The sequence below is a fragment of the Scyliorhinus torazame genome, chromosome 5 (assembly GCF_047496885.1).
Source record: "Scyliorhinus torazame isolate Kashiwa2021f chromosome 5, sScyTor2.1, whole genome shotgun sequence".
NCBI classification, from domain to species: Eukaryota; Metazoa; Chordata; class Chondrichthyes; order Carcharhiniformes; family Scyliorhinidae; genus Scyliorhinus; species Scyliorhinus torazame.
In genome coordinates, this window is record NC_092711.1 from 214,149,906 (window position 1) to 214,174,365 (window position 24,460).

The 24,460-nt window shown below is 49.3% G+C and overlaps 1 protein-coding gene across 3 annotated transcripts in view; it reads right to left on the reverse strand.

The window, feature by feature from the left end:
- Window positions 1-24,460, reverse strand: part of LOC140420938 (connector enhancer of kinase suppressor of ras 2) — a 986,283-nt gene that overhangs the window by 30,907 nt on the left and 930,916 nt on the right. For all 3 annotated transcript variants that reach the window (XM_072505113.1, XM_072505112.1, XM_072505114.1), the window contains 3 exons: window positions 20,164-20,234; window positions 9,438-9,538; window positions 7,500-8,013 (listed from right to left, as the gene is read on the reverse strand). In XM_072505113.1, coding sequence (XP_072361214.1) covers window positions 7,500-8,013; window positions 9,438-9,538; window positions 20,164-20,234 — 686 coding nt within the window. The remainder of the gene's footprint in view (window positions 1-7,499; window positions 8,014-9,437; window positions 9,539-20,163; window positions 20,235-24,460) is intronic.

Here is a 24,460-nt window from a genome sequence, read left to right on the forward strand (position 1 = left end):
AAATTTTAAATGCACGATTCCATTTACAAACCATTTGGCACATGTTACATTATCTATAATAGCAATAGTTACAAATATATTTGCATAATTGCATTCCAAATACATATTTTGTAAGAAAAGAAAATCAGGTATGGTGAATCAGCCGTATCTTTTAAGATTACGATATAAATAAGGTAGGACCAAACAAAACCATTTTAACAATGATGAATCGGTCACTGCTCCCTCTTACCTTACAAATTCTCCATTCTTGTGCTGTTTCCACTGTTTTCAGACATAAACAATGTAATCTTACAAGATTACATTATTTACGTCATGTGACTGCGGCCTTGCTGATCGGCCTGAAACAGGGAACAGGGGATTTTTAAAGTAGGAGGGGCAACACTCACTCTTTCACTGACCAACAGTTGCAGGTTATTAATGACTGATTAATTAAAACGGCGGTATTTGTACTGCACATTATGTACATGCACTGTTTCATTTTCTTCAAATAAAGCACACTGGTGATACTTGCTGCAAGGAATTACTGTTTTGGAGCAAGTCAAGCAAATGAAAGCCTCATTCACTCACACACAGAGACATTATTGACAGAAATTCAACACTAGGCCGCTGCCACATTCGCTAAATTTAGAATGAATGCAATGAAAACATATATAATTTTTCTTTCATTCGAGACCCCAGATTTAGTAAATTGACTAGATTTTGTGGTGGAAACGATAGGAAGAATGACAGACTACAGGTTCAACATTGCCACAATGACATGAATTAAAAGGATGATTTATCAGCGGGATACACACGATGAACAGGATCATTGCTTCAGGGATACAAAATGAGGTAAATCGCATGAGGTTGAGAAAATTTAAGGACAGAAGACAGGTGGCTTGGTGGGAGAGGGGGGAGGGGGACTGTCCCGGGGCCTGCAACGTGCTCAACCGGGAAATGAGATGCTGCTCCTCCAGCTTGCGCCGAGCTTCACTGGAGCATTGCTGCAGGCCAAGGGTGGACGCGTGGATGTGAGGGAAAGGCTCCTTCGTGGTCCTTCATGCTCCCATGCAAGCTATTGGCACTACATTGCATGCACTTGAAATCTCTTTATCTTGTGTAAATGAACATTCTTAACTTAACAGAATAGATCAGACAGCCAGAGCTGTTATACAAGCAATGCTTTCCCCGGCGCTCAGGTGTTTCAGCACTCTAATGGATGTCTGGACTCTCAGCCAAGAATGCACGATAAATATTGGCCTCATTAATTAGGACATGAAGAAGTAGAAAGTTATTAATGAATTAATTTTTGAAAGCTTTTTCTACACATCCTACTGTCACTACAAAGTTCTTTGATTCTTAACAGTGTATAGTGGGTGAATGGGCACGGAAATGCCATAGCTTGTCATGGGGGCATGAGGACCATTGGGGGTGAGTGGAGTGACATATTAGCATGGGGTCATGAGGGCCAAAGACTGGATAGTCGAATACATTGGCATTGGGGCATGAGGAACCATAGGGGATGGATTGGGGGCATACCATGGTATACAGCGGTATGAGGAGGACCTTTATCTTTCAAAATGTTCCCTCATGCAGACTATGGTTCACACCACCTTTGAGGAGCTGTGAACAATGACCCTTTGAAAAGCTAGTCTAACTACATGAAAATTGCAAGGACTAGGACATGCCTATCCCTGCAATTGAGCCGAGAGTGCGGGGTTGTGACACAAAAAATCCCGCGCCCTTAATAGGCACTCTTTAAATTCAGAATCCTGGGAATGGGGCTGAGAATCCTGGAATCTGGCCCAGATGCCATTTTCACCCCTCCACAGGGTGGCTCAGACTCATTGAAAATCTAGCCCAACGTTTCATGTTGATGACCTTTCATCAGAACTGGGATTTAGAGTTAGAGATTTAATAGGTTTTGAGCATAGAGAACAAGAACAAAGGAAGGTCTGTGATGGGGTCAAAGACAGGAGAGAAGGCCAAGAGGAATGGCAATGGGGCAAGAAAAGAAACAAAAAAACAAAAGATGTGTCTAGGGCATGTAAAACTGTGCTCTGGTCAGAAAACACAAATAAGAGAAAAACCGAAATATGCAAAGAACAAGAAACAAAGTGGCGTTTGCAGTCTGAAATTGTTGAACTCAATGTTGAGCCCAGAAAGCTGTGGAGTTGAGCTTCACTGGAACAGTGCAGCAGATCAAAGACAGAGGTGTCAGTGTGAGAGCAAGGTGGAGAATTAAATGACAGTGCATCGGAAGCTTGAGATCATGCTTGCAGACTTGAGTGAAAGTGTTCTGCAAAGCTGTCACCTAATGTGAAGTGCAAATACAGTAAACCACATTGAAAGAAGTATAAGTACATGACTGTTTCACCTGAAAGGAGTGTTTGGGGATTTGGGCAGGGAGGAGTGAGGATCCAAAACGGCAGATGTTGCATCTCCTGGGTTTGCATGGAGAGGTTGCCGTGGGAAGGGGATGAATGGGTTGACTGAGGCCTGGAGCAGGGTATTACAGAGGGAATGGTCCCTTTGGAATGCTAAAAGGGATGGCGAGGGGGTTGTGTGTTTGGTGGTGGCATCATGTTGGATTGGCAGAAAATGAGCATGGCTGGTGGGGTGGAAGAAAGGAACAAGGGGAATCCTATTGTTTGTCTGGGATTGAGGGGAAGTGATAAGAGCAGAAATGTGGTAGACATGGGTGAGGGCCTTGTAAAACACAATGGGGTGGTGGGTTGTTGGGGTGTGGGTGGTATTCCTTGGTTAAGACAAAAGGAAGACATCTCAGAACCACTGGTGTGGAAGGTTGCATCATTGGAACAGATGCGTCGGGAGTCAGAATTTGTAAGCGTCATTAAATACCTGAACTGGGACACTTACAACTTTGTATAATGGCTGCTTTGAATTCTATATAGTTTTGAACAATGTGCATAAATAAATATCAACCCTGTTTCCATTTATTTGTTCCAGAGCTAAATCTCACCCAGGTCCCTATCGGTCACTTCCTGTCCTGAACAAAGGTCAAAATTCTTCATTGTTACTAAAGGGATTGTAAAGATAAAAGCGATTAATTTCTGAACTTGACAGGTAGCACACTGGAATTAGTAAAGCACCCAGTAAATGATGTGTAATAGAAACAGATATACCAACTCTTGAGAATTGATTACCAGAGACATAATTCCTTAGTTAAGTTCAGGCTCAATTGTGACCTCACAAGAGGTCTCTGATGTGGACATTTGATCAGGGAGCTGGGTTGATTACTCAGTCTCCTGATTGACACCTTCATTACATCCAGAGATCAGGCTCGCTCAGACCCTAAAACTGTTGTGAATGTTTTTCAAAATTCCATTCAGCCCCTTCTGACCAAATGCCACTTATCACTTTTAAAGAGGTAATAATAATAATCTTTATTGTCATAAGTAGGCTTACATTAACTCTGCAATGAAGTTACTGTGAAAAGCCCCTAGTAGCCACATTCCAGCGCCTGTTCGGGTACACAAAAGGAGAATTCAGAATGTCCAATTCACAACAGCTTGTCTTTCGGAACTTGTGGGAGGAAACCGGAGCACCCAGAGGAAACCCACGTAGACACAGGGAGAACACGCAGACTCCGCACAGACAGTGACTCAAGCCGGAAATCGAGCCTGGTACCCTGGCGCTGTGTAAGTAACCCGGGAGTTTGCTTAGATTTTTGGCATAACTTTCAAATTTCTCCACGTCCTTTCCACTTCTCTAACACCAAGCTTCTACCTGTTTTATACTTCTTCACTACATAGTGGCCCCTCATGAGCCAACACTATAGGCCAGGATTTCCCTCTTTTATTCTGTTTCGCCACCCTCTCTGCTTTTAATTTAAAAAAAAATTTAGAGTACCCAATTTATTTTTTCGAATTAAGGGGCAATTTAGCATGGACAATCCACCAACCCTACCCATCTTTGGGTTGTGGGGGCGAAACTCACGCAAACACGGGGAGAATGTGCAAACTCCCCACGGACAGTGACCCAGAGCCGAACCTGGGATCTCGGTGCCATGAGGCACTCTCTGCTTGCAAAGGAATTTCCCAAAAGCACTTCTCTTCTTTTGTGCCTGTAATAACGCCCATGAGGCTCATGAGTTTACTCTAATTAATCTCGTGGAGACACGTGGAGTGTGCATTTCCCCACTAGTGGGTGGAGGCCCACCCAGCTGGGGCTCATAATTATCTTGTATAAGGACCGGCCTGGACAGGGACCAGCATGTACTGTGTGTTTAAATTCTTAGGGCAGATTCATTTGACCGGGAATACACCAACATTCATCCTACAACTCAGCCTCCTGGGTCTTTATAGCGCTTTTCTTTTCCTAACTTAGGTCGGAATTCTACAGTCGTGCATTTCACTTTTCCCACCGGCAGTGCACCCTCGCCTGTGGGTTTCCTGGCAGCACTGGGTGGTTAGTGGGAAATCCCATTGACAGCGACGGGAAGATAGAATCCCGCTGCCATCGAACGGCCCGCGGCCAAGAAACACGCAGCTGGGATACCTGGGAATTCAGCCCCTAGTCTTTATTACTAAACTTTTTTAAACTCCTTCTGATTAGCATCTATCACTTTAGATTCCCAATGTGAAGCACTTTGAGATGTCCTTGTGTTCAAGCAGAGCTGTTGAATGGCAAATTATTTTCTGTTGATACTAACATGGGGCACGATTCCCGCCCCGCCGGTTGGCGGTCCCCCCCCCCCCCCCGCGATTCACCGGCCCGGATGGGCCGAAGTCCCGCTGCTAGAATGCCTAGAGACCGGCGGGACAAGGCGGCGTGGGCGGGCTCCGGGGGGGGGGGGGGCGCGGGGCGATCTGGCCCCGGGGGGTGCCCCCACGGTGGCCTGGCCCGCGATCGGGGCCCAACAATCCGCGGGCGGGCCTGTGCCGTGGGGGCACTATTTTCCTTCCACCTTCGCCACGGTCTCCACCATGGCGGAGGCGGAAGAGACTCCCTCTACAGCGCATGCGCGGGGATGCAGTGAGCGGCTGCTAACGCATGCGCCGCCCGGAGATGTCATTTCCGCGCCAGCTGGCGGGGCACCAAAGGCCTTTTCTGCCAGCTGGCGGGGCGGAAATTAGTCCAGCGCAGGCCTAGCCCCTTAAGGTTGGGGCTCGGCCCCCCAAGATGCGGATGATTCCGCACCTTTGGGGCGGCGCGATGCCGGACTGATTTGCGCCGTTTTGGGCGGACATCGCACCGATACTGGAGAATTTCGCCCCTGTTCACTACTCTGTATCTCTTGTTACACTGGACCATTTGTTATATTAAATAGTTTCAAGGTATTGTCAGTGAAAATAATTGTTTAGACTAATCATTGAAATCTTTATGTTGTACAGGTATGTTTTCCTCCTTTGGAGAATAGTGGAGAAGTGTTGGAAGAATTAGCAGGCTGATTATCTGTCAAGTCACACCATGGACATTCCTTCCATGTACAACATGTCCTGACGTCATATAACTTCAACCCTGAGCTTCTGGCTGAGAAGCAGAGGAAATACCTACTGCAGGCTGGATGAAAGTCTTTACCTGACAGCCATTATTCGCATGTTTGGATTAACTTAACTGCAACTATCATATTTCAAAGATATCAATTTTGAAGGTAATACCCAGTTACGCTGCATTAGATGAATGTCATAGATTATCATAGAATTTACAGTGCAGAAGGAGGCCATTCGGCCCATCGAGTCTGCACCGGCCCTTGGAAAGAGCACCCTACCCAAGGTCAACACCACCACCCTATCCCCATAACCCAGTAACCCCCATCCAACACTAAGGGCAATTTATCATGGCCAATCCACCTAACCTGCACATCTTTGGACTGTGGGAGGAAACCGGAGCACCCGGAGGAAACCCACGCACACACGGGGAGGATGTGCAGACTCCGCACAGACAGTGACCCAAGCTGGAATCGAACCTGGGACCCTGGAGCTGTGAAACAATTGTGCTATCCACAAGGCTACCGTGCTGCCCCAAATGTATTTTCAATGCATGGATGCGTTAAAACTGGGATAGACTTTGTCCTGTAAGGGGGCAGCCAATAGTAACTAATAGTGGTAAGAGGACATCTTGGGCGAAATTCTCCGGAAATGGCGCGATGTCCGCCGACTGGCACCCAAAACCGCGCAAATCAGATGGGCATCGCGCCGCCCCAAAGGTGCGGAATGCTCCGCATCTTTGGGGGCCGAGCCCCAACCTTGAGGGGCTAGGTCGGCGCTGGACGAATTTCCGCCCCGCCAGCTGGCGGAAAAGGCCTTTGGTGCCCCGCCAGCTGGCGCGGAAATGACATCTCTGGGCGGCGCATGCGCGGGAGCGTCAGCGGCCGCTGACAGCATTCCCGCGCATGCGCAGTGGAGGGAGTCTCTTCTGCCTCCGCCATGGTGGAGACCGTGGCGGAGGCGGAAGGGAAAGAGTGCCCCCACGGCTCAGGCCCGCCCACGGATCGGTGGGCCCCGACCGCGGGCCAGGCCACCGTGGGGGCACCCCCCGGGCCAGATTCGGAGAATCTCGCCCCTTGTTCTTTCTCACATACAGAAATAACAAGTAGGAATTTTAAAAGGTTTTTTAAAGCATTTTCAGGAGCACTGATATAGTTTTGGTAAAGAGCTTTGACCTGTCCAGAGACTATATAAGCCACCAATGATGTTCATAAATTTATGTTTGAAAATAGAAGTAACTCATGATTTTTATACAAAATCTTGATTTTTAAGAGTTTGGAGGGTGGGATTTGCCACATGTTTCATGGCGGCAGACGCTGCCTGTCATTGACCAGCGGCGGAATCCTCTGGTCCCGTTGAATGCATCCCTTGCCGCCAGGAATCCTGCAGTGGGAGTGCGCGTTGGCGGGACTGGAAGATCCCGCCGGAATGAACGATCGTAAAATTCGAGGCTTGATTTATGAGACAGTGAGGTTGCTTGTTTGTATAAACCAAATATTCAGTGATAATCCATGCGATACAAAATGGATGTCATATGTGAAGAAAATCCCTCCTGATTTCTTCTTTGGTAATCTTTGAGTTATTTCTAATATCACCATTGGCTGAGCGATGACCAAGAGAAGACCAAGGGCTCACTTAAGCAATGGAGCACAAGACTTTAGCAGACGCTTCAATGCAATACTGAGGAGGGCGCTCCAGTGCCATCATTTGGCTAAGACATTAATTTGAATCTGCCTGCTTAGCCAGGTAGCTAGCAGATGGAGAGATCATCCGGTGTTTTGTCCATAATTTCTCCCTCAACCAAAAGCAGTAAAACTGCTTAACTGGTCAATTATCTCATCTGCTGCTTGTGGAACCTGGCTGAGGGCAACGGCGCCGACACTTTTGTCTCTACAACAATGAAGACAACATTGCAAAAGCAATTTATTGCCTGTGAACTGTTTTTGGGGTATGTTGAGCAGGTGAAAGGTGATATCAGAAAAGCAAGTTCTTCAATAAATACAATACTCTCTGATCACTCCAACCGAAAATGTTATCATCTGAATGAAAAACATTGCTCATACCAACCTTGTTTATTTGCGCCATTTTGCTTGATACATTGGATCTCATCATCCTCGGACCTCTCCTCAGCGAGTCCGGGAGGGAGCATGTGCCCTTTTATTCGCGCTTCCCTATTCCTTGGGAGGCTCTGGCTGCGTTGTTTACATCCCCTACTGTGAGATCCAAGTACCCGTTCACATTCCACCAGTGGAAAAGGCCCATCGCGGTCATGGTTATGGCGCCTCTGAACAGGCAACGTTGCCTGCCGTCTTCTTTCGGGTGACATTAGGCCTGTTCTACTCGGGATATAATCTGTTTCCAGAGGGACAGTTTGCAGGAAGTGTAACCCTGAACTGGTTAGAGGGGTTTCAATCAGGTCCTGCCACGATCGCCTCTCTCTGTATGAAGATCTACAACCAGATGAATGGGTACTTCCTGATGCATCATGCCGTGAATCCTCAGCAGATGAATGCGAGTATGTTGACTCACTTGAGAAATGTCGTCCGTGCTTAGATTCTGGGAAGGGACTTGAAGAATTAACCTATAGAAAGGAGACAGAAGCAAGTTCTGTAGTAACAATAATAATTGGCGATAGTTGTATGTATTTTAAAAATTAAATATGGTTGAAAATTGCTATTTGTGATATTAACAAGTGGACAGCTAATATTCCTATCTCTTAACCTCCTCTGGCCCCTCAACCCTCCGATTTCTGCTCTCCTCTCACTCTTGTGCTTTCCGGATTTCTTTAGCTCCACACTGACAGCTGGCCCTTCAGCTGTCTCGGCCCTCCGCTCTGGGATTCCATCCCTAAACCTCCCCATCTTTCTACCTAGCCCTCCTCCATCAAGTTGCTTCTTCCACCAAGCTTTTGGTCACCTGGCCTACTCTCTCCTTATTGGATTCAGTGACAAATTTTGTTTGCAGGGGGGGTTCATCTCCATGTCGGCCATCGCGGAGGTTGACAGCAGCCGGTGCGGAGGGAAAGAGTGGCCCCACGGCACAGGCCCACCCGCGGATCGGTGGGCCCCGATCGCGAGCCAGGCCACTGTGGGGGCACCCCCCCGGGGCCAGATCCCCCCCCTCCCCGAGGACTCTGCAGTCCGCCCATGGAGCCAGGTCCCACCGGTAAGGACCTGTTTGTGATTTACGCCGGCGGAACCCGCCGGAAACGGGTGGCCACTCAGCCCATCGCGGACCGGAGAATCGCCAGGGGGGCCGCTGCCAATAGCACCAAGTAACGGCATTAAGATGCTTCACTATTAAAAGCACAATATAAATGTAGATTTCCCTTACTTTTTGTGTGAAGCATAGCATAATACATGACTGAGGGAAGCCATTTAATCCATGGCACCTGTGCTGTTTCTTTTGAAGAACTATCCAATTGGTCACATCTCTGACCTTTCTCCTACTGCCTTGCCCATTTCCTTGAAAGTATATATCCATGGGTGACTCTGTGGTGCAGTGGTTAGCACTGCTGCTTCACGCCGCAGAGGACCCGAGTTTAATCCCGGGCCACTGTCCTTGTGGAGTTTGCACGTTCTCCCCGTGTCTGCATGGGTCCTGCCTCCACAAACCAAAGATGTGGAGAGTAGGTGGATTGACCACACTAAATTGTATTAATTGGGAGAAAAAGGAAATATATATCCCAATACCTTTTGGTGGTTATTGTTCAATCTGTTGTCACCCCCCTTTCATGCAGCACATTCTGGATAGTAACTCATGCATTCAATAAAAATCTCACTCTCCTTCCTTTTGCCAATTATGCTTCAGAAATTCCATTGCCTGCTATCTGAGGAGAGGCTGCAACTTGTTTAACTAATATTAGATGGTGCCGGACATTTCAGGTGTTTCTGTCACAGTTCAGTTGGCAGCGCTCTCATCTCTGAGTCAGAAGGTTGTGGGTTCAAACCCCAATCAAGCCCATAATGCTAAAAGATACAGCAAGCATAAATCACAGATACTTACTGATGGCGTTCGGGGATAGGTGTCACACACTGATGATGGGCCCTCCGCCTTTACAGTTAAAGAATCATTGGCATCCTCTTGGTCGCTTTCACTCCAGTAGTCTGAAAGGGGATTAAAAACGCATTATTATAAAATGCCACTGAAAAATACCTTTTGAAAAATAGGATCAAAAAAATGACAGAAATGCATGTCACTAAAAGGCACAAAGGGATAACTTTATCATTGGTGAGTTAAATCGGGAAGAGTTCTCAGCACATGGGAAAGTTGGCTTCAACCTGCAGACCTCCTGCGTTTTTGGAGATAGGTTAAAAAATAGGCATTTTGATACCTTCAATGAAACTGGTACCCACTGATGGAACCTGCTTCACTGTGGCCATTGCGATTTCCCTGGCCTGGGGAGAGGCCAGTTTTGAGGAGAAAATACTACTTGTGGGCTGGGAGTGATAGGAGTCTTTCCCCAGGGCTCTTCACGTTCCTCATCACCATGCAAAGGATTGCCTCTGTGATTTGGATCAGACCTCCCTGGTCTTAGGCCTGCTACATATTAGACTGGAAGCTAAGTCTGACAGTCAGTCTGACTTCTGGGTGAGGAGCCTGTCAGGGCCATGATATGCCTGCAGTGTATAACTGAAACTGCAAAAAGCATGTGGGGAAAACTGGGGCGGGATCCTCCGCAAACCGGCGGGACGTGCCACTCCGGCGCCGAGGAGTGGCGTGAACCACTCTGGCGTCGGGCCGCCCCAAAGGTGCGGAATCCTTGGCAGAGTGTTTGGCGCTGCGCCAGCCGGTGTGGAAGGGCTTGGCGCCAGGCCAACCGGCGGCGAAGGGCCTCTGGCGGCCGGTGCAAGTTGGCGCATGCGCGGGAGCGCCAGTGTGCTGGCGTCATCCCAGCACATGCGCGGGGCGGGGGGGTTCATCTCCATGTCGCAGGTTGACAGCGGCCGGTGCGGAGGGAAAGAGTGGGCCCCGATCGCGGGCTAGTCCACCTTGGGAGCACCCCCCCGGGGCCAGACCCCCCCCGCAACCCCCCCCCCCCACCCCCAGGGCTCTGCAGGCTGCCCGTGGAGCCAGGTCCCGCCGGTAAGGACCTGTTGTGATTTACGCCGGCGGGACCCGCCGAAAGCGGGCAGCCACTTGGCCCATCGCGGACTGGAGAATCGCCAGGGGTGGCTGCTGCCAGCGGCCGTCGACTGGCGCGATTCCTGACCCCGCCAAAACCCTGGCGCCGGAGAATTAGGCAGCCTGATGGGGCGGGATTCACGCCGGCCCCCGGCGATTCTCCGATCCGGCGGGCGGGGGGGGGGGGGGGGCGGTCGGAGAATCCTGCCCCTGAACTCAGGGGCGATCCACCGGCCACGTTGCACTTTTGGCGAGCACGGTGTGGCCGGTGAATGCCAGGAGAGGCCTCCCGTTGGTGTCCCAGCAACCTTCACGTCCCTCGAGGTGTTGGAGTCAGAAGCATGCCCAAAAGGGGCGGGACCAAACAGCACACACCGAAGTCGATTTTAAACCGACTTCGCCAAACTTTCCCCGGGATCTACCAGCCTCCCGGGATCTAGCGGCCTCCCCAGAGAGGCTGCAGCTGAGCGCCGTTCAGCACTGGTCTGTACAAACGTGGACCAGGCAGAATGGCACTCGAGGGGTCTCCTGGGCTATCGGAGATGCCTGGATGGTCAGGAATAGTGCAGGGTGGCCTCTTGGCCCTCCAACTAGAACACGGGCATCTGGGCATTGCCCAGATGGCACCTTTTACACTGTCATCCTGGCACTGCTAAGGAGCCCGGGTGGCACCGCCAAGCTGGCAGAAGCACTGCCTGGGTGTGAGGGTGGCAGTGCAAGGGTGCCCAAATGCCACGGTGGCACTGCCAAGGCTCAAAGGATGAGTGGGGCCATGCCTATGAAAGGAGGGGGTTAAGAAGGGTGGTGGGTGTGCATGGCAGGTAAGTAGGGGCTTCTTGGAGGTTGGGGGGTGGTGGCAGGTGGGTTCCTGGAAGGGGGGGGCCTGAAAGGGGGCACCTGAAGAGGGGGGACTCCCTGGGATCCAAAGCCTGGTGTCCTCACTTGGGCGGTATGGGGTAGTGCCCATGTGGGTGGGTGGTGATGTTGCCTATGGGGGACCCACAGGTACACTTAGAGGTCGGGGAATCCTGTCAAAATGGCGGTACGGTCTTGGAGTTCAGCTCCCCAATTCTGAAAAAAATACTGGGCGCGATTCGCTGGCCTCGATGATAGGAAGGCTAATTTAATTAATAATTCAAACATAAATACTGTTGTGTTATGCTTCTTCATATAGCATAAGCTGCTTCCTTGCTATACACTCTGACAAAGGAAGGTTCAGACTTGGAGACAGGTTTAACACATTTATTGAACAGTTCACAATTCTCCTACTTGAGTTTGACTCTCCTGCTAATCTTACTATAGTAACTCAATCTAACTAACCAGTCTGCTCTAATCCATGCGGTGGGTGTGATGCTCTGATCTGCCCCTGTCTCTCACTGAGTGTCGCCTGTGGAAAAGAGAAAGAGCACGTGTGCCCTGTCCTTTTATATGGGTAGCCCCCTTGTGGTAGTGTCACCTCTGGATGTGTCTTGACTGCCCATTGGTCCTGTCCTATCTTACTGACCTATTGGTTGAATGTCTGTGTGTCATGATGTCTCTGGTGCTCCCTCTAGTGTTTATTTAGTCCTAGTGTATCCACATTAACCCCTTGTGTATTTACAGTGATGCATATCACCACAAATACGACCATAGGAATTAGGAGCAGGAATAGGTGGTTCAGCCCATCAAACCTGTACCGCCATTCAATAAGAACATGGCTGATCTGACTGTAACCTCAACCCCACAATCCCGCCTAATCACCCCCCCCCCCCCAATAACCTTTTGTCCACTTGCTTATCAGGAATCTATCTCGCTCTGCCTTAAAAATATTCGAAGATTCACTTCCACCACCTTTTGAGCCAGTGAGTTCCAAAGACTGATGGCCCTCAGAGAAAAAAAATCTCCTCATTGGTCTTAAATCGGTCTTATTTTTATCTGATGACCCCTAGTTCTAGATTCTCCTGCAAGTGGCAATATCCTTTCCACATCCACCCTGTCAAAACCCCTTTGTATCTTATTTGTTTTAATCAAGTTGCTTCTTCTAAACTCCAGCGAATACAAACCTAGCCTGTCCAACCTATACTCAAAAGACAACCCGTCCATTGCAGGTACTCGCTGAGTCTCTGGACAGCTTCAAACGCATTTACATCCTTCTTTAAATAAGGAGACCCGTATTGAACATAGTACTCCAAATCTGGCTTCACCAAGGCTCTACATAACCTCTCTACTTTTATATTCAATTCCCCTCGCAATAAACGTAACATTCCATTAGTCCTAATTATTAGCTGTGCCTGAATATTAACCTCTTACAATTCATGCACTAGGACACCCTGTTCCCGCCAGTAAATTGGTTAAACATGATTTCCTCTCACAGAACCTACCTAAATACCTTGAATTTATCGAAGTGTCCTGCTATAAAGTATTTAGCAATGGCTTCTAACATTTTCCCTATGACAGATGCTAAGCTATCTAGCCTATGCCAAGGAAAATCGAGGTTTATGGATGCAATTTGAATATATTCTGATTGATAGATATTTAAGACGGAAGTGTGAAAGTATTAGAGGAGTTATTTCTGGTTTTGGGAGTGGATTGTCCTGCACACAGTTGGCTCTATGTAAGAAGGCAAATTCATACTGGAGCTAGTTTTACTGATACTGCTTAAAGGAGCTCGAGCAGCCTCAGCAGCATTATCCAGCTGTGGAAAATCTGAACAATGACTGAAATGCTAAGTGACCATTCTGCTCATACAGTCATAATTTAGATAAATGTATTTGTCCTTTAAACTCAGTTTAAAAATCTCCCTTGGACATGGTTACAGAGTGTTCTTAGAAGCCTTTCTCTTGTGTAATTGTTTCTCTGGCGTCTGTTTTTAAAAAAATATTTTAACTCTTTTTCACATTTTCTTCAAAATTTACACCCCACCAACAAACAATAAACGGTAACGAATACAATGTCAATCCCCTTATCAACAATAACAATCCTATCCTCCCACAAACCCCCAAACAACAGCCCACATATCAACATAAACATCAAATAAAAAAGGAATCAGGAATCATCCACAGTCACCATCAATATACACAGTTCCCCCCTTCCTCCCTAGCATTTTGCCTGCAGTCCAATACATTTTTTTTTTAGTGGTGCTAAGCCCTGTTGTTTGAAATTCCTGCAGCTCTTATGAACATTAGAATTATAGGAAAGATTTTCCTGGGAGATACTAAAGGTGAACTGTTAACATTTTCATCTTTCTGGCTTAAGTCTTCTAGGTGTTTGTCTTGACGAGAGCTCATGTTTAAGAAGCATATTCCTAATGAGCTTTTCATCAGAAATCATGGGCGGGATTCTCCGACCTCCCGCCGGGTCGGAGAATCGCCGGGGGCTGGCGTGAATCCTGCCCCCGCCGGTTGCCGAATTCTCTGGCACCGGATATTCGGCGGGGGTGGGAATCGCGCCACGCCGGTTGGCAGGCCCCCCCCCCCCCCGGCGATTCTCCGGCCCGTGGTGGGCCGAAGTCCCGCTGCTAGAATGCCTGTCCCGCCGGCGAGAATCAAACCACCTCTCTTACCGCCGGGACAAGGCGGCGCGGGCGGGCTCCGGGGTCCTGGGGAGGGGCGCGGGGCGATCTGGCCCCGGGATCGGGGCCCACCGATCCGCAGGCGGGCCTGTGCCTTGGGGGCACTCTTTTCCTTCCGCCTTCACCATGGTCTCCACTATGGCGGAGGCGGAAGAGACCCCCTCCACTGCGCTTGCGCGGGGATGCCGTGAGCGACCGCTAACGCTCCCGCGCATGCGCCGCACGGCAAAGTCATTTTCGCGCCAGCTGGCGGGGCACCAAAGGCCTTTCCCACCAGCTGGCGGGGCGGAAATCAGTCTGGCGCGAGCCTAGCCCCTCAAGGTAAGGGCTCGGCCCCTCAAGATGCGGAGAATTCCGCACCTTTGGGGCGGCGCAATGCCGGACTGATTCGCGCCGTTTTTGGCGCCGGTCGGCAGACATCGCGCCGATTGCGGAGAATCCCGCCCCATGGGCGGGAATCTCCCACCCCCCACTGGGAGAATCGCCGGGGGTCGCCGTGAATTCCGCCCCCGCCGTCCTCCTAATTCTCCCACCCCCAAAAATTGCTCCGGCGTTAGTCGTGCCGACCGCCTCGGAGAATGGCGGGATCCGGCGCGACTCAATGGGCCCCGGGGCTGACCGAATTCTCCGGGTCACGATGGGCCGAAATCCCACCCGTTCTTTACCAGTCCCGCCGACGTAAATTACGTAGGTCCTTTACCTGCGGGGCCTGGAGGCGCGGGTGGGCTCCGGGCTTCTTGGGGGGTTGTGGGGGGGATCTGGCCCCGGGAGGTGCCCCCACGGTGGCCTGGCCCGTGGTCGGGCCCACCGATCCGTGGGCGGGCCTGTGCCGTGGGGGAATTCTATTGTTCCGCACCGGAGGCTGTGGTCTTCCGCCATTCCCGGTGCGGACAGCACGGTAGCATAGTGGTTAGCACAATTGCTTCACAGCTCCAGGGTCCCAGGTTCGATTCCGCCTTGTGTCACTGTCTGTGCGGAGTCTGCACGTTCTCCCCGTGTGTGCGTGGGTTTCCTCCGGGTGCTCCGGTTTCCTCCCAGTCCAAAGATGTGCAGATTAGGTGGATTGGGCATGCTAAATTGCTCTTAGTGTCCAAAATTGCCCTTAGTGTTGGGTGGCGTTACTGGGTTATGGGGATAGGGTGAGAGTGTGGGCTTGGGTAGGGTGCTCTTTCCAAGAGCCGGTGCAGACTCGATGGGCCGAATAGCCTCCTTCTGCATTGTAAATTCTATGAATCCCTCTGCGCATGCGCGGGGATGACGCCAGCATGCGCTGGCGCTCCCGCGCATGCGCCACTCGCGCCAGCCGGAGGAGGCTCTTCAGCCCCGGTTTGGCGTGGCGCCAAGCCCTTTTCCCGCCGGCCAGCGGGGCGCCAACCAATCCGGGGCGGGCCTAGCCCCTGAAGGTGCGGAGGGTTCCGCAGGTTTGGGGTGGCCCGGCGCCGGAGTGGTTCACACCACTCAGTCCCGCCGGGACCCCCCGCCCCGCCGGGTAGGAGAGAATCCCGCTCCATAGCTCTAGTCCCTGACAGCATTTTGACATTGTTATTCAGCAGTGTTATTCAACTTATTATTCAATTTATTGTCAACACTGTGTTCATTGACACGTTTGAGGGTGACTCCCAGGAATTGAATGCAAATGATGCTAGCCTGCAAATTTATTCTTTATTCGGTGCTTGGGACATGGGTATTGCTGGTAAATCCATAATTATTAGTGGTGGATCTATGTACAGCCAAGTACTTGCAAGGCTACTTCAAAGGGACTTGAGAGTCAACCAGATAATATGGGATTCGAGTCGCCTGCAGACCAGAGCAAGTAAGCACCGCCCTTGACTCATCTGTGAACCAGCTGAACTTTGGTATCATTCAATTTTACAACTGCCATACCAGGATAATGAACTTGTGACCCTGGCTTGCGGGTCTAGGACAATGATCATGAATGACACTATCATCAGTGCGGCCACGCTGAGAACCTGGGCCAAACTGAGACAGCACTTTGGGCTAACTAAAATGTCCCCCATGGCCCCCATCTGCGGCAATCACAGACTCCCCCCAGCCATGCTAGACACCATCTTCAAAAGATGGAGGCAGGATGGGGGCACACTGACAGTCGGGGACTTTGACGTAGGGCACAGGTTGGCGACACTGAACGAACTGACGAGGAAGTGGAAACTAACAAAAGGACAGGAAATGAGACACCTCCAAATAAGGCACTTCCTACGCAAGGAGACAGTGGGGTATCCCGGGGCCCCAGAAACCACACTATTAGAGAACCTGATAGGCACAAGCGGCAAGGAGGGGGAACTATTTTTGAAAATATACGGACAGTTACTGGACGGAGCTCGAACACCACTGGGCGAGACTAGACAAAAATGGGAGGACGAACTGGGGCAGAGGTAGGGTGGGGACTCTGGAGCGAAGCACTGAGCAGAGCTAACTCCATCTCCTCCAGCGCAAGGCTCAGCCTAATGCAGCTCAAAATAGTGCACAGAGTGCACCTGACCAGAACCCGAATGAGCAGGCTCTTCCCGGAGGTGAGGGATAAAAGTGAACGGTGCCAGAGGGGCCGGGCCAACCACACCCACATGCTCTGGGCTTGTCCCAAACTTGCTGGATTCTGGACAGCCTTCTCCGAGGCTATGTCTAAGGGTGAGAGTGATCTTCGGGGTATCGGAGCAGCCAGAACTGGGGAAGGGGACTAACACCCTTGCTTTCGTTTCTCTAATTGCACGCCGGAGAATCCTGCTCGGCTGGCGATCAGCAGCACCACTCAAAGCTGCAGACTGGCTCACTGACCTTTCGGAATTTCTCCACCTGGAGAAGATTAAGTATACCATCCGAGGGTCTGAGTAAGGCTTCCTAGATAGTTGGGGGCAGTTTGTCGGCCTGTTCGAAAACCAGTTCGAGACCAGCAACGAGGAGTAAGGTAAGAATAAAAATAAACCAAGATAGGCGAGGAACCAAAGGACTGTGCAACACGGGGGTGAGGAGGGGAAGAGGGGGGGGGGGGGGGGAAAGACGGAAGGAAGGTGGGAAAGCCATATAAGAAGAGAAGAGGAGGTGGGTAACCCCCCACCCTGAAAATAAAAGCAAGCATAGCTGAAGCCAACGGAGGGGAGGGGAAGGGCCAGGGGGAGTATGCGAGGGCGGGGCAAGGGGGGGGGTGGGAAGGACCCACAGGGCGGCGAAATGTATATAGGACCAATTAAAAGAAAGAGAGAATAAACCTTTTTGTACAATAAAGTAAATTAACGCGGGTAAGAAAAATGTGAAGTATATATATATATATATACACACAATTGTTTATAAATATGAGAAATGCCAATAAAAAGATTTTTTTTAAAATTGAATGACACTATCATAATTACCATGAATAGTGGGTTGCAGAGGAAGGGTAGAAAACTGGTTAGTTCTGTGAAAACTGGAGCCTCGGAATGATGATTTAAGATGAATATTTAATACATTTATAGAACACACCTTGCTTGCTATTTTATTGGAGGCTTTTGACTATTTTAAAGTTAAGAAGATTAACACTTCCGTTGAAACAGCAGACCAAAGAATGTCGTGCAAAGCTTTCCTCTTTGACCATATCTTCCTGCTATTGCTTGCAATGTTTCTGCCACTGTGACGGAATGAGGGACATTTCCTATTTTAAATACAAGCTATTGAGAGGATTGTTAAGCATTCGTTCAACAGTACGTGCTAAGGAATAGAAATCCTATAATTTAGATAAAGCCCTTTCGATGGAACTGTGGATGCTGCTATAAGTTCAACTTCCTCACCACATTCCCTGTCTTCTCTGAACTGGATAGCAAGAACAGGAGTTGGGGGGGGGGGGCGCGGTGAACAGCACAGCTTCAACACGATTGTACTGGACTCACAATCCAGAGCCACAGGTTCATAATTATGGGCTGTTTTGAAGGGTCTGAGAGTACCAGTGAGCCAATACTCTCAGCAGTATGAGCAGCAAAATCAATCAAAAGCAGTTAACGGGGGTAAAATAGAAGAGTCCATCACAAAGATAAGTGCCGATATTCTGAAGCAAATTTCTGAAGGGTTTATTTTGGGCACAGGTCGGGAAGTGTTTTGACCCCACTGCAGGTCTCTTTTTTTCTCATTTCCGGGTCCCCCATCTGGAATTAAACCTGACTGACGGGCTTGCCTCCCAGTCGAGCAGGGAGTACTCTGGAGCGGGCTTTTGAAGCAGGTAGCGGCCCCATGGGTGAGTGAGTGTCCAGTCCATGACTCCGAGGCGGAGGGGTAATATGAGTCGATTTCAGAGGGGCTCTGATTCCTGACTTTTAGGAGTCTGTATAGGGGGTGGGGTCTGAGTAAGATGTATTTTAATGGAGGGAAATCGAGGGCACTGGGAAGAAGCACTCCTGCTGCTCCTGGTCCATGAAGCAGCGCTGTATGGAGAAGCACTTACCTATTCCCGGAGCTATCTTCATCGCACCTTAGCTGTTCAGGTTTCCCAAGGCCTGCCACTGTTAAATCAGGGGCCGCCAAATCTCATTAAGTATTTAAATTGCTAAGCTGCCTCCTGGGAGCAAGTTGGCTGTCCGCTCCTTACCCTACCTCTGTTAAACTTAAGGTAGACACACAGTACGAAGTCTTACAACACCAGGTTAAAGTCCAACAGGTTTGTTTCGTCCAACAGTCCAACCTGTTGGACTTTAACCTGGTGTTGTAAGACTTCGTACTGTGCGCTCACCTAGAGTCCAACGCAGGCATCTTCACATTAAGGTAGACAGTTTAGGATTGGGTGTGAGATTTTAAACGTTGTACCATCTGCCCAACCCACTTGTTTTAGGGTTAAAGATCAGCCACATCTTTCGGATGTCTGATCAGGTTACATCATTTAACCTGAAACAGCGTTTGTAGGGAGCTCAGCCCCAGTGACATTGTCAGCTGGAGTTTCCACATACTCTGGATGATCCCTCTGACAGACATTCATCCATTTCTCCAGAGTATCCATTGAAACTAGGCTGGAAGATTAGGAGAACCATTAGGGCTAGCATATATAAATGGAAAGGCCATCCCCCATGACCCCCACCACCTAACCTCGGTGTCCATAGAATTATGGATGACATTACGTCCATGCCCAGCCTTGTAATTATGGTGTCCAACCCCACCTCCACCTGTGAACTGCTCCCACCCACCGTCATGTCAGTCGTACTCGACATCGGTTCCACATCCGTTATCCCACCCAGCAGGCAACCGGCCTCCTCACCTGGCTGGGGAGTCCAAGGATATCCTGCTGTTAATTCCTGCAGGGCATCCAGGAGACTCATGTATCCAGGTTTCCTGCCGGAGATCTCCTCTTCCCCTACCCCACCATTTGCCCCAAATCTCTTCTGAACTCCAAGTGAAAATGGTGTCCATAATCCTCTCAAGGCAACTAAGTATGGACAATAAGTGCCGTCTCGCCAGAACGTCCCACATCCAAAGGACAATCTGAAAAAAACTCATAAGAGAAAAGGCCAGTGCAGGAATTCCTCCATTATCAGTGAATGTTTGGCCCATGTGTATTGATTTCTAAATTCACCTCAAACATACAAAATAAAATCCTGACTAATTTGACCAATTTAAATAAATGGCCGGTAGCCTCTATTGAAATTGTGGAGACAAGAATTCCAGATACACTGATTGTTCCCTTGCCCATCTTTCTCAATCCAAGAGAGCTTGGGGTGCATTACTTCAGAGTTCACAAGTAACCTGGGCAAAACTCCAACAAGGACAAATTCTGATTTTAAAAAGTGATAATTGTCTGATCCTTAGGGATGGAGCAGCAGTAGAACCAAATAGGAACACATTTTGCCTTATTGTTTTTAATGAACCTGGACCAAAATCCGAGACAATGAATGCAACAAATGAATGGATTTCATTCTGCACCCCATTCCCATGTGAAGACCATTGTGCCTACTTTAATGTTTGCTAGCTATTCATGTCCTAAGTGGTTCTTCCCTTTCCCAGCTCCTATTAGAAAGTATTACTGTCAAATATTAGCGCTTTTTGTTAGCATAACAGTTGGTCCCAGCTAGGATGCTAAAAGCTCACCTTCATCTGGTCTGGTCACCTTATCATCAGGTGTGTACCCAATAGCAGCTAATCCCAATCGATTCATCCACCTGCGAAAGCCGGAAACACAAAAGGGGTGGGGGGGGGGGGGGGGGGGGGGGGGGGGGAAGGACACTTGCAGGATTAATTAAAAATGAGTTCATTTGCACTCACCGGTTATTCTTTAAATAGTAAAAATTTAAACGGTCAAAATGCATCTGATATTTCGAACAAACATTCAAGATCTAAGCCAGTAGAAAGCAAAACATGCTATTTGAGAAACTGTATTCCATTGCTGTGTTCTCTTCACTAAAGAAATCATGACATGGCTCAGTTTAAAGTTGTTAATGAGATTACTTCTTTCAGAACAATGGTGCTGGTGGCATCTATGTCATACAGATTCCTTTTGCAGATATTAGCCATCACTGGGTGATTCATCACCAGATGCACTGGGCCTTTTCAAGCAGCATTGGATCTCACACTCACTACTCCAGGATCATCCTGGCGAGCCAGACATTTTAAACCCCTTTCCCTTTCAACAGGTGCAAGGAGAATTTCTTTGTCAATAAGGTTGAGATGAATTGTTCAGCTTTTACCCCTTTCACCGTACCCACCAAACGTATCCTTCCTCTAGATTCCTGTTCCCGAGCATTGATCCCTATTTTTAATTTAGATTCTCTACCATCTTCCCTCATGCCCTCTCCATGAGACCCACCTCCTGCTCTCTAGACTCTTTCCTATGAAAGTACTGATCACCCAACATCCCTTCCCAGCCATTATGTGAGGTGGCAGTATAAATGGTTACATATCCTCTTGTATTGACCCCCCACCCTTGCAATTCAGGATCATCACACCCTCCTCAAGAAAGGTACCCTTGACTCCTCTGCCCTTTAAACTTTCGCTTCAGTTTTACTCTTCAAAGTCCAATTATATGCCTAACTTTCCTGAAAATCATGGCTGGATCTCTCCAATTAGGTTCCCACTCCTTTTTTAAAAATATTAATTTAGAGTATCCAATTCTTTTTTTTTCCAATTAAGGGGCACTTTCAATGTGGCCAATCCACCTACCCTGCACATCTGTGGGTTGTGGGGCTGAGACTCACGCAGACATGGGGAGAATGTGCAAACTCCACATGGATAGTGACCCAAGCCGCGACTGAACCCGGGGCCTCAGCGCTAACCACTGCGCCACTGTGCCGCCCCAAGTATCCACTCCTGCCACAGCGCTGAAATGGTCTGAATCAAGGTCACTACCGACACCTCTGCGGCTGTGATATAATCCTTCCTTAATCTCTCTCAGCCTTCGACACATACAGTCGAGCATGACCACACCATCTTCCAGCAATGCTTCTCATCCTGTCTAACTTGGTGGGACTGTCCTTGTCTGTTTCTACTTTTATCTTTGGGTTGAAGCCAAGGTGCCTCCAGTAATGGCTTCACCTCCCATGCCAGCACTTCTACCCCAGTCCCCAAAGGACCTATTTTTATCCCCCTCCTCAAATTGTTTGTGTGGAGAGCTGGTGCAGACGCCTTCTGTGCTATAACGATTCTATGATTCTGTGAATCCAAAAGCTACCCATTTGGCAACATCATCCAAATATATAAGGTTAGTTTCCACATATATGCTGCTGACACACTGCTCTACCCCTCCATCACCTCCCTTGACCACTCCACTGCTTTTGCATTTTCAGACTGCTTGGCTGACATCTGGTCATGGGTGATCCACAGTTTCCTCCAGTTATTTAGGAATACTGAAGCTTTTATCACTTGGCTACATCAAAACCCGATGCTCAGAACCAGTTCCATCCCAGTCCATGACCATGACTCGAGTGCTCACAATCTCACCTTTTTATTTCAACCTTCCAAACCAAAACTCCCTCCATCATAACGTCTGCCTTTATTAGCCAAGGCATAAAATATAACAGCTGGGAGGTTATATGGAGATGTTAGGTCACAGCTAATTTAAACATAAGGAAGTGAATTTGAAATAGGGTTTGCTTGGGAGTGGGAGCCAAATGGTCAGTAAGTAGAAGTAATGGCTGAATGAGAGCTCAGACAGACAGGATACAGGCAGTGGATGTTTAGATGAGGATGTTTAGGGCGGCACAATGGATAGCACAGTGCCAGGGAGTTCAAATCCAGCCTTAGTGACTGTCCGTCTGGAGTTTGCAAGGCGGCGCGGCCCCGATCCGGACCCCGGAGCCCGCCCGCGCCGCCTTGACCCGCCGGTAAGAGAGGTGGTTTAATCCACGCCGGCGGGACAGGCATTCTAGCAGTGGGACTTCGACCCATCCACCGGAGAATCGCCGGGGGGGGGGGCCCGCCAACCGGCGCGGCGCGATTCCCGCCCCCGCCGAATATCCGGTGCCGGAGAATTCGGCAACCGGCGGGGGCGGGATTCACGCCAGCCCCCGGCGATTCTCCAACCCGGCGGGGGGGTCGGAGAATCTCGCCCATGGTTCAACCTGGTGGGCACCCGGTGTGGCGGTGCGGACTCAGTCCGTGGCCGCCCTGGTGGGGGGCGGGCGGGGTGTCTGTCACCAAGGGAGGCCTCCAGGACGATCTGGCTCGCGATCGGGGGGCCACTGATCGGTGGGCGGGCGTGATCTCGGGGAGGCCTATATTTTCGAGGCCGGTCCGCTGTGTGGGTCCGCCATGTTGGGCGGGTCTGCCTCCGCAGGCCATCGCAGGCGCCGACCTCCGGCTGGAAGTGCAGGGCCCTGTATCGGCAGCGGAGCTGCGAGGAGCACTCCAGGGCCCTGCTAGCCCCCTGCAAAACAGAGAATCACTCTGGACTTTCTCCAGGTAAGTCCAGAGTGATCGTGCCCGTTTTCTCGCGGGCATGGGGAGATAGCACCATTATTGGAGAATTCCGCCGGTGGAGCTTCAAGTGTTGAAGTGTTACAGCTGTAATTCTTCTCACTGTCCCTGCCTGGACTGCTGTCAAGCTCCCAGACAGGGGTCTCTTTGCTGGGTGGGGGGGGCTCTGTATGTTGGGTGTGTGTGTGGGGAGGGGGGGGGGGGGAAAAGGTGGTCTCGTTAGGCAGGGAGTCCCTGGTCTCACTATTACAGGCGTTCTTGTGGGTATCCCCTAATTACAGGGGGTGTGGGGGTCTGGTAGGGAGGGGGTTGTCGGAAGGCAGTGCATTGTGGGAGGTGTTGGCCCTTGGTTGGGCTTGAATGGTCTCTTCCAGCAAGGCCCTGGTGTGATGGACCAAGGGGCTAACTGCTTGGGGGGGTGTTACCCCTTGGCCCACCATGAGGTCCACCACGCCAGGGCCACGCTGGTAGAGATTGGACCCTGGGAGGAAATCGGAGCACCCAGAGGAAACCCACGCAGACACGGGGAGAATGTGCAAACTCCATTCCTCAAGCTTAAGTATGTGCTTAATGTTGCAAAGCAGCCGAGTGCTAAATATTATACATGTTTTTTAAGGAAAAACTGATCAGGTAATTTTCCAGAAGGTTTTATATTTTAAACTTTGACAAAAAAGAGAAAACATAAGTTACTGGAGCAGCAGGTTTTTCACAATACACATCATTTCCAGCAGTTGCCAATAATAATTCAGTACAAACAGAATATTTGAATGGCTTAAAAAAATTGACATGAATTAAAAATTATAGAAACAATAAATAATTGAGGAAGGAATGGATTAGTAAGCATGTAGAAGAACTGCAAAAATCACAAGAAAATCACATAAGGCAAGCAAGCTATCGTGAAATTTTAAAGCATATTTTTAATGTTGTATTTTTGTATGAAGGAAAGATATGCATTTACACAACCTCAGAACATCCTCAATCATTTTACAACCACGGAATTACATTTGAAGTCCAGTATTATTATCACTATTGCAAAGTAGAAAATGTAGCAGCATATTTGCCCAGAGCAAACCCCCACAAACAGCAACATGATAATGACCAGTTAAACATTTTGTTGTGAGGTAGGTTGAGGAATAGATTTTGGCCAGGGCATTGGGGAATATCTACTCTACTTCAAAATGGGCTCTTCTACGCCCACCTGGGAGGGCCGACGCGGGCTCGGGGAATCCCGCCCCTGATGTTTCAATCAAGTGCCTCTCACACTGAAACAGGCCATTTTGATGTGGGTTTTTATGCTCAACACCATACCCATGACTAGACTACACATCACCAGCCCCACACTAAAACACATTATAATATAAAACATCTTTACCATAAGGAAAGGGTTAACAAGATATAAATACCGATTGATGCAATATTCACACAGTAAGTCCGATATTCATATGAGCCTTCTGGATTCATCATTGTGTTTAATGAA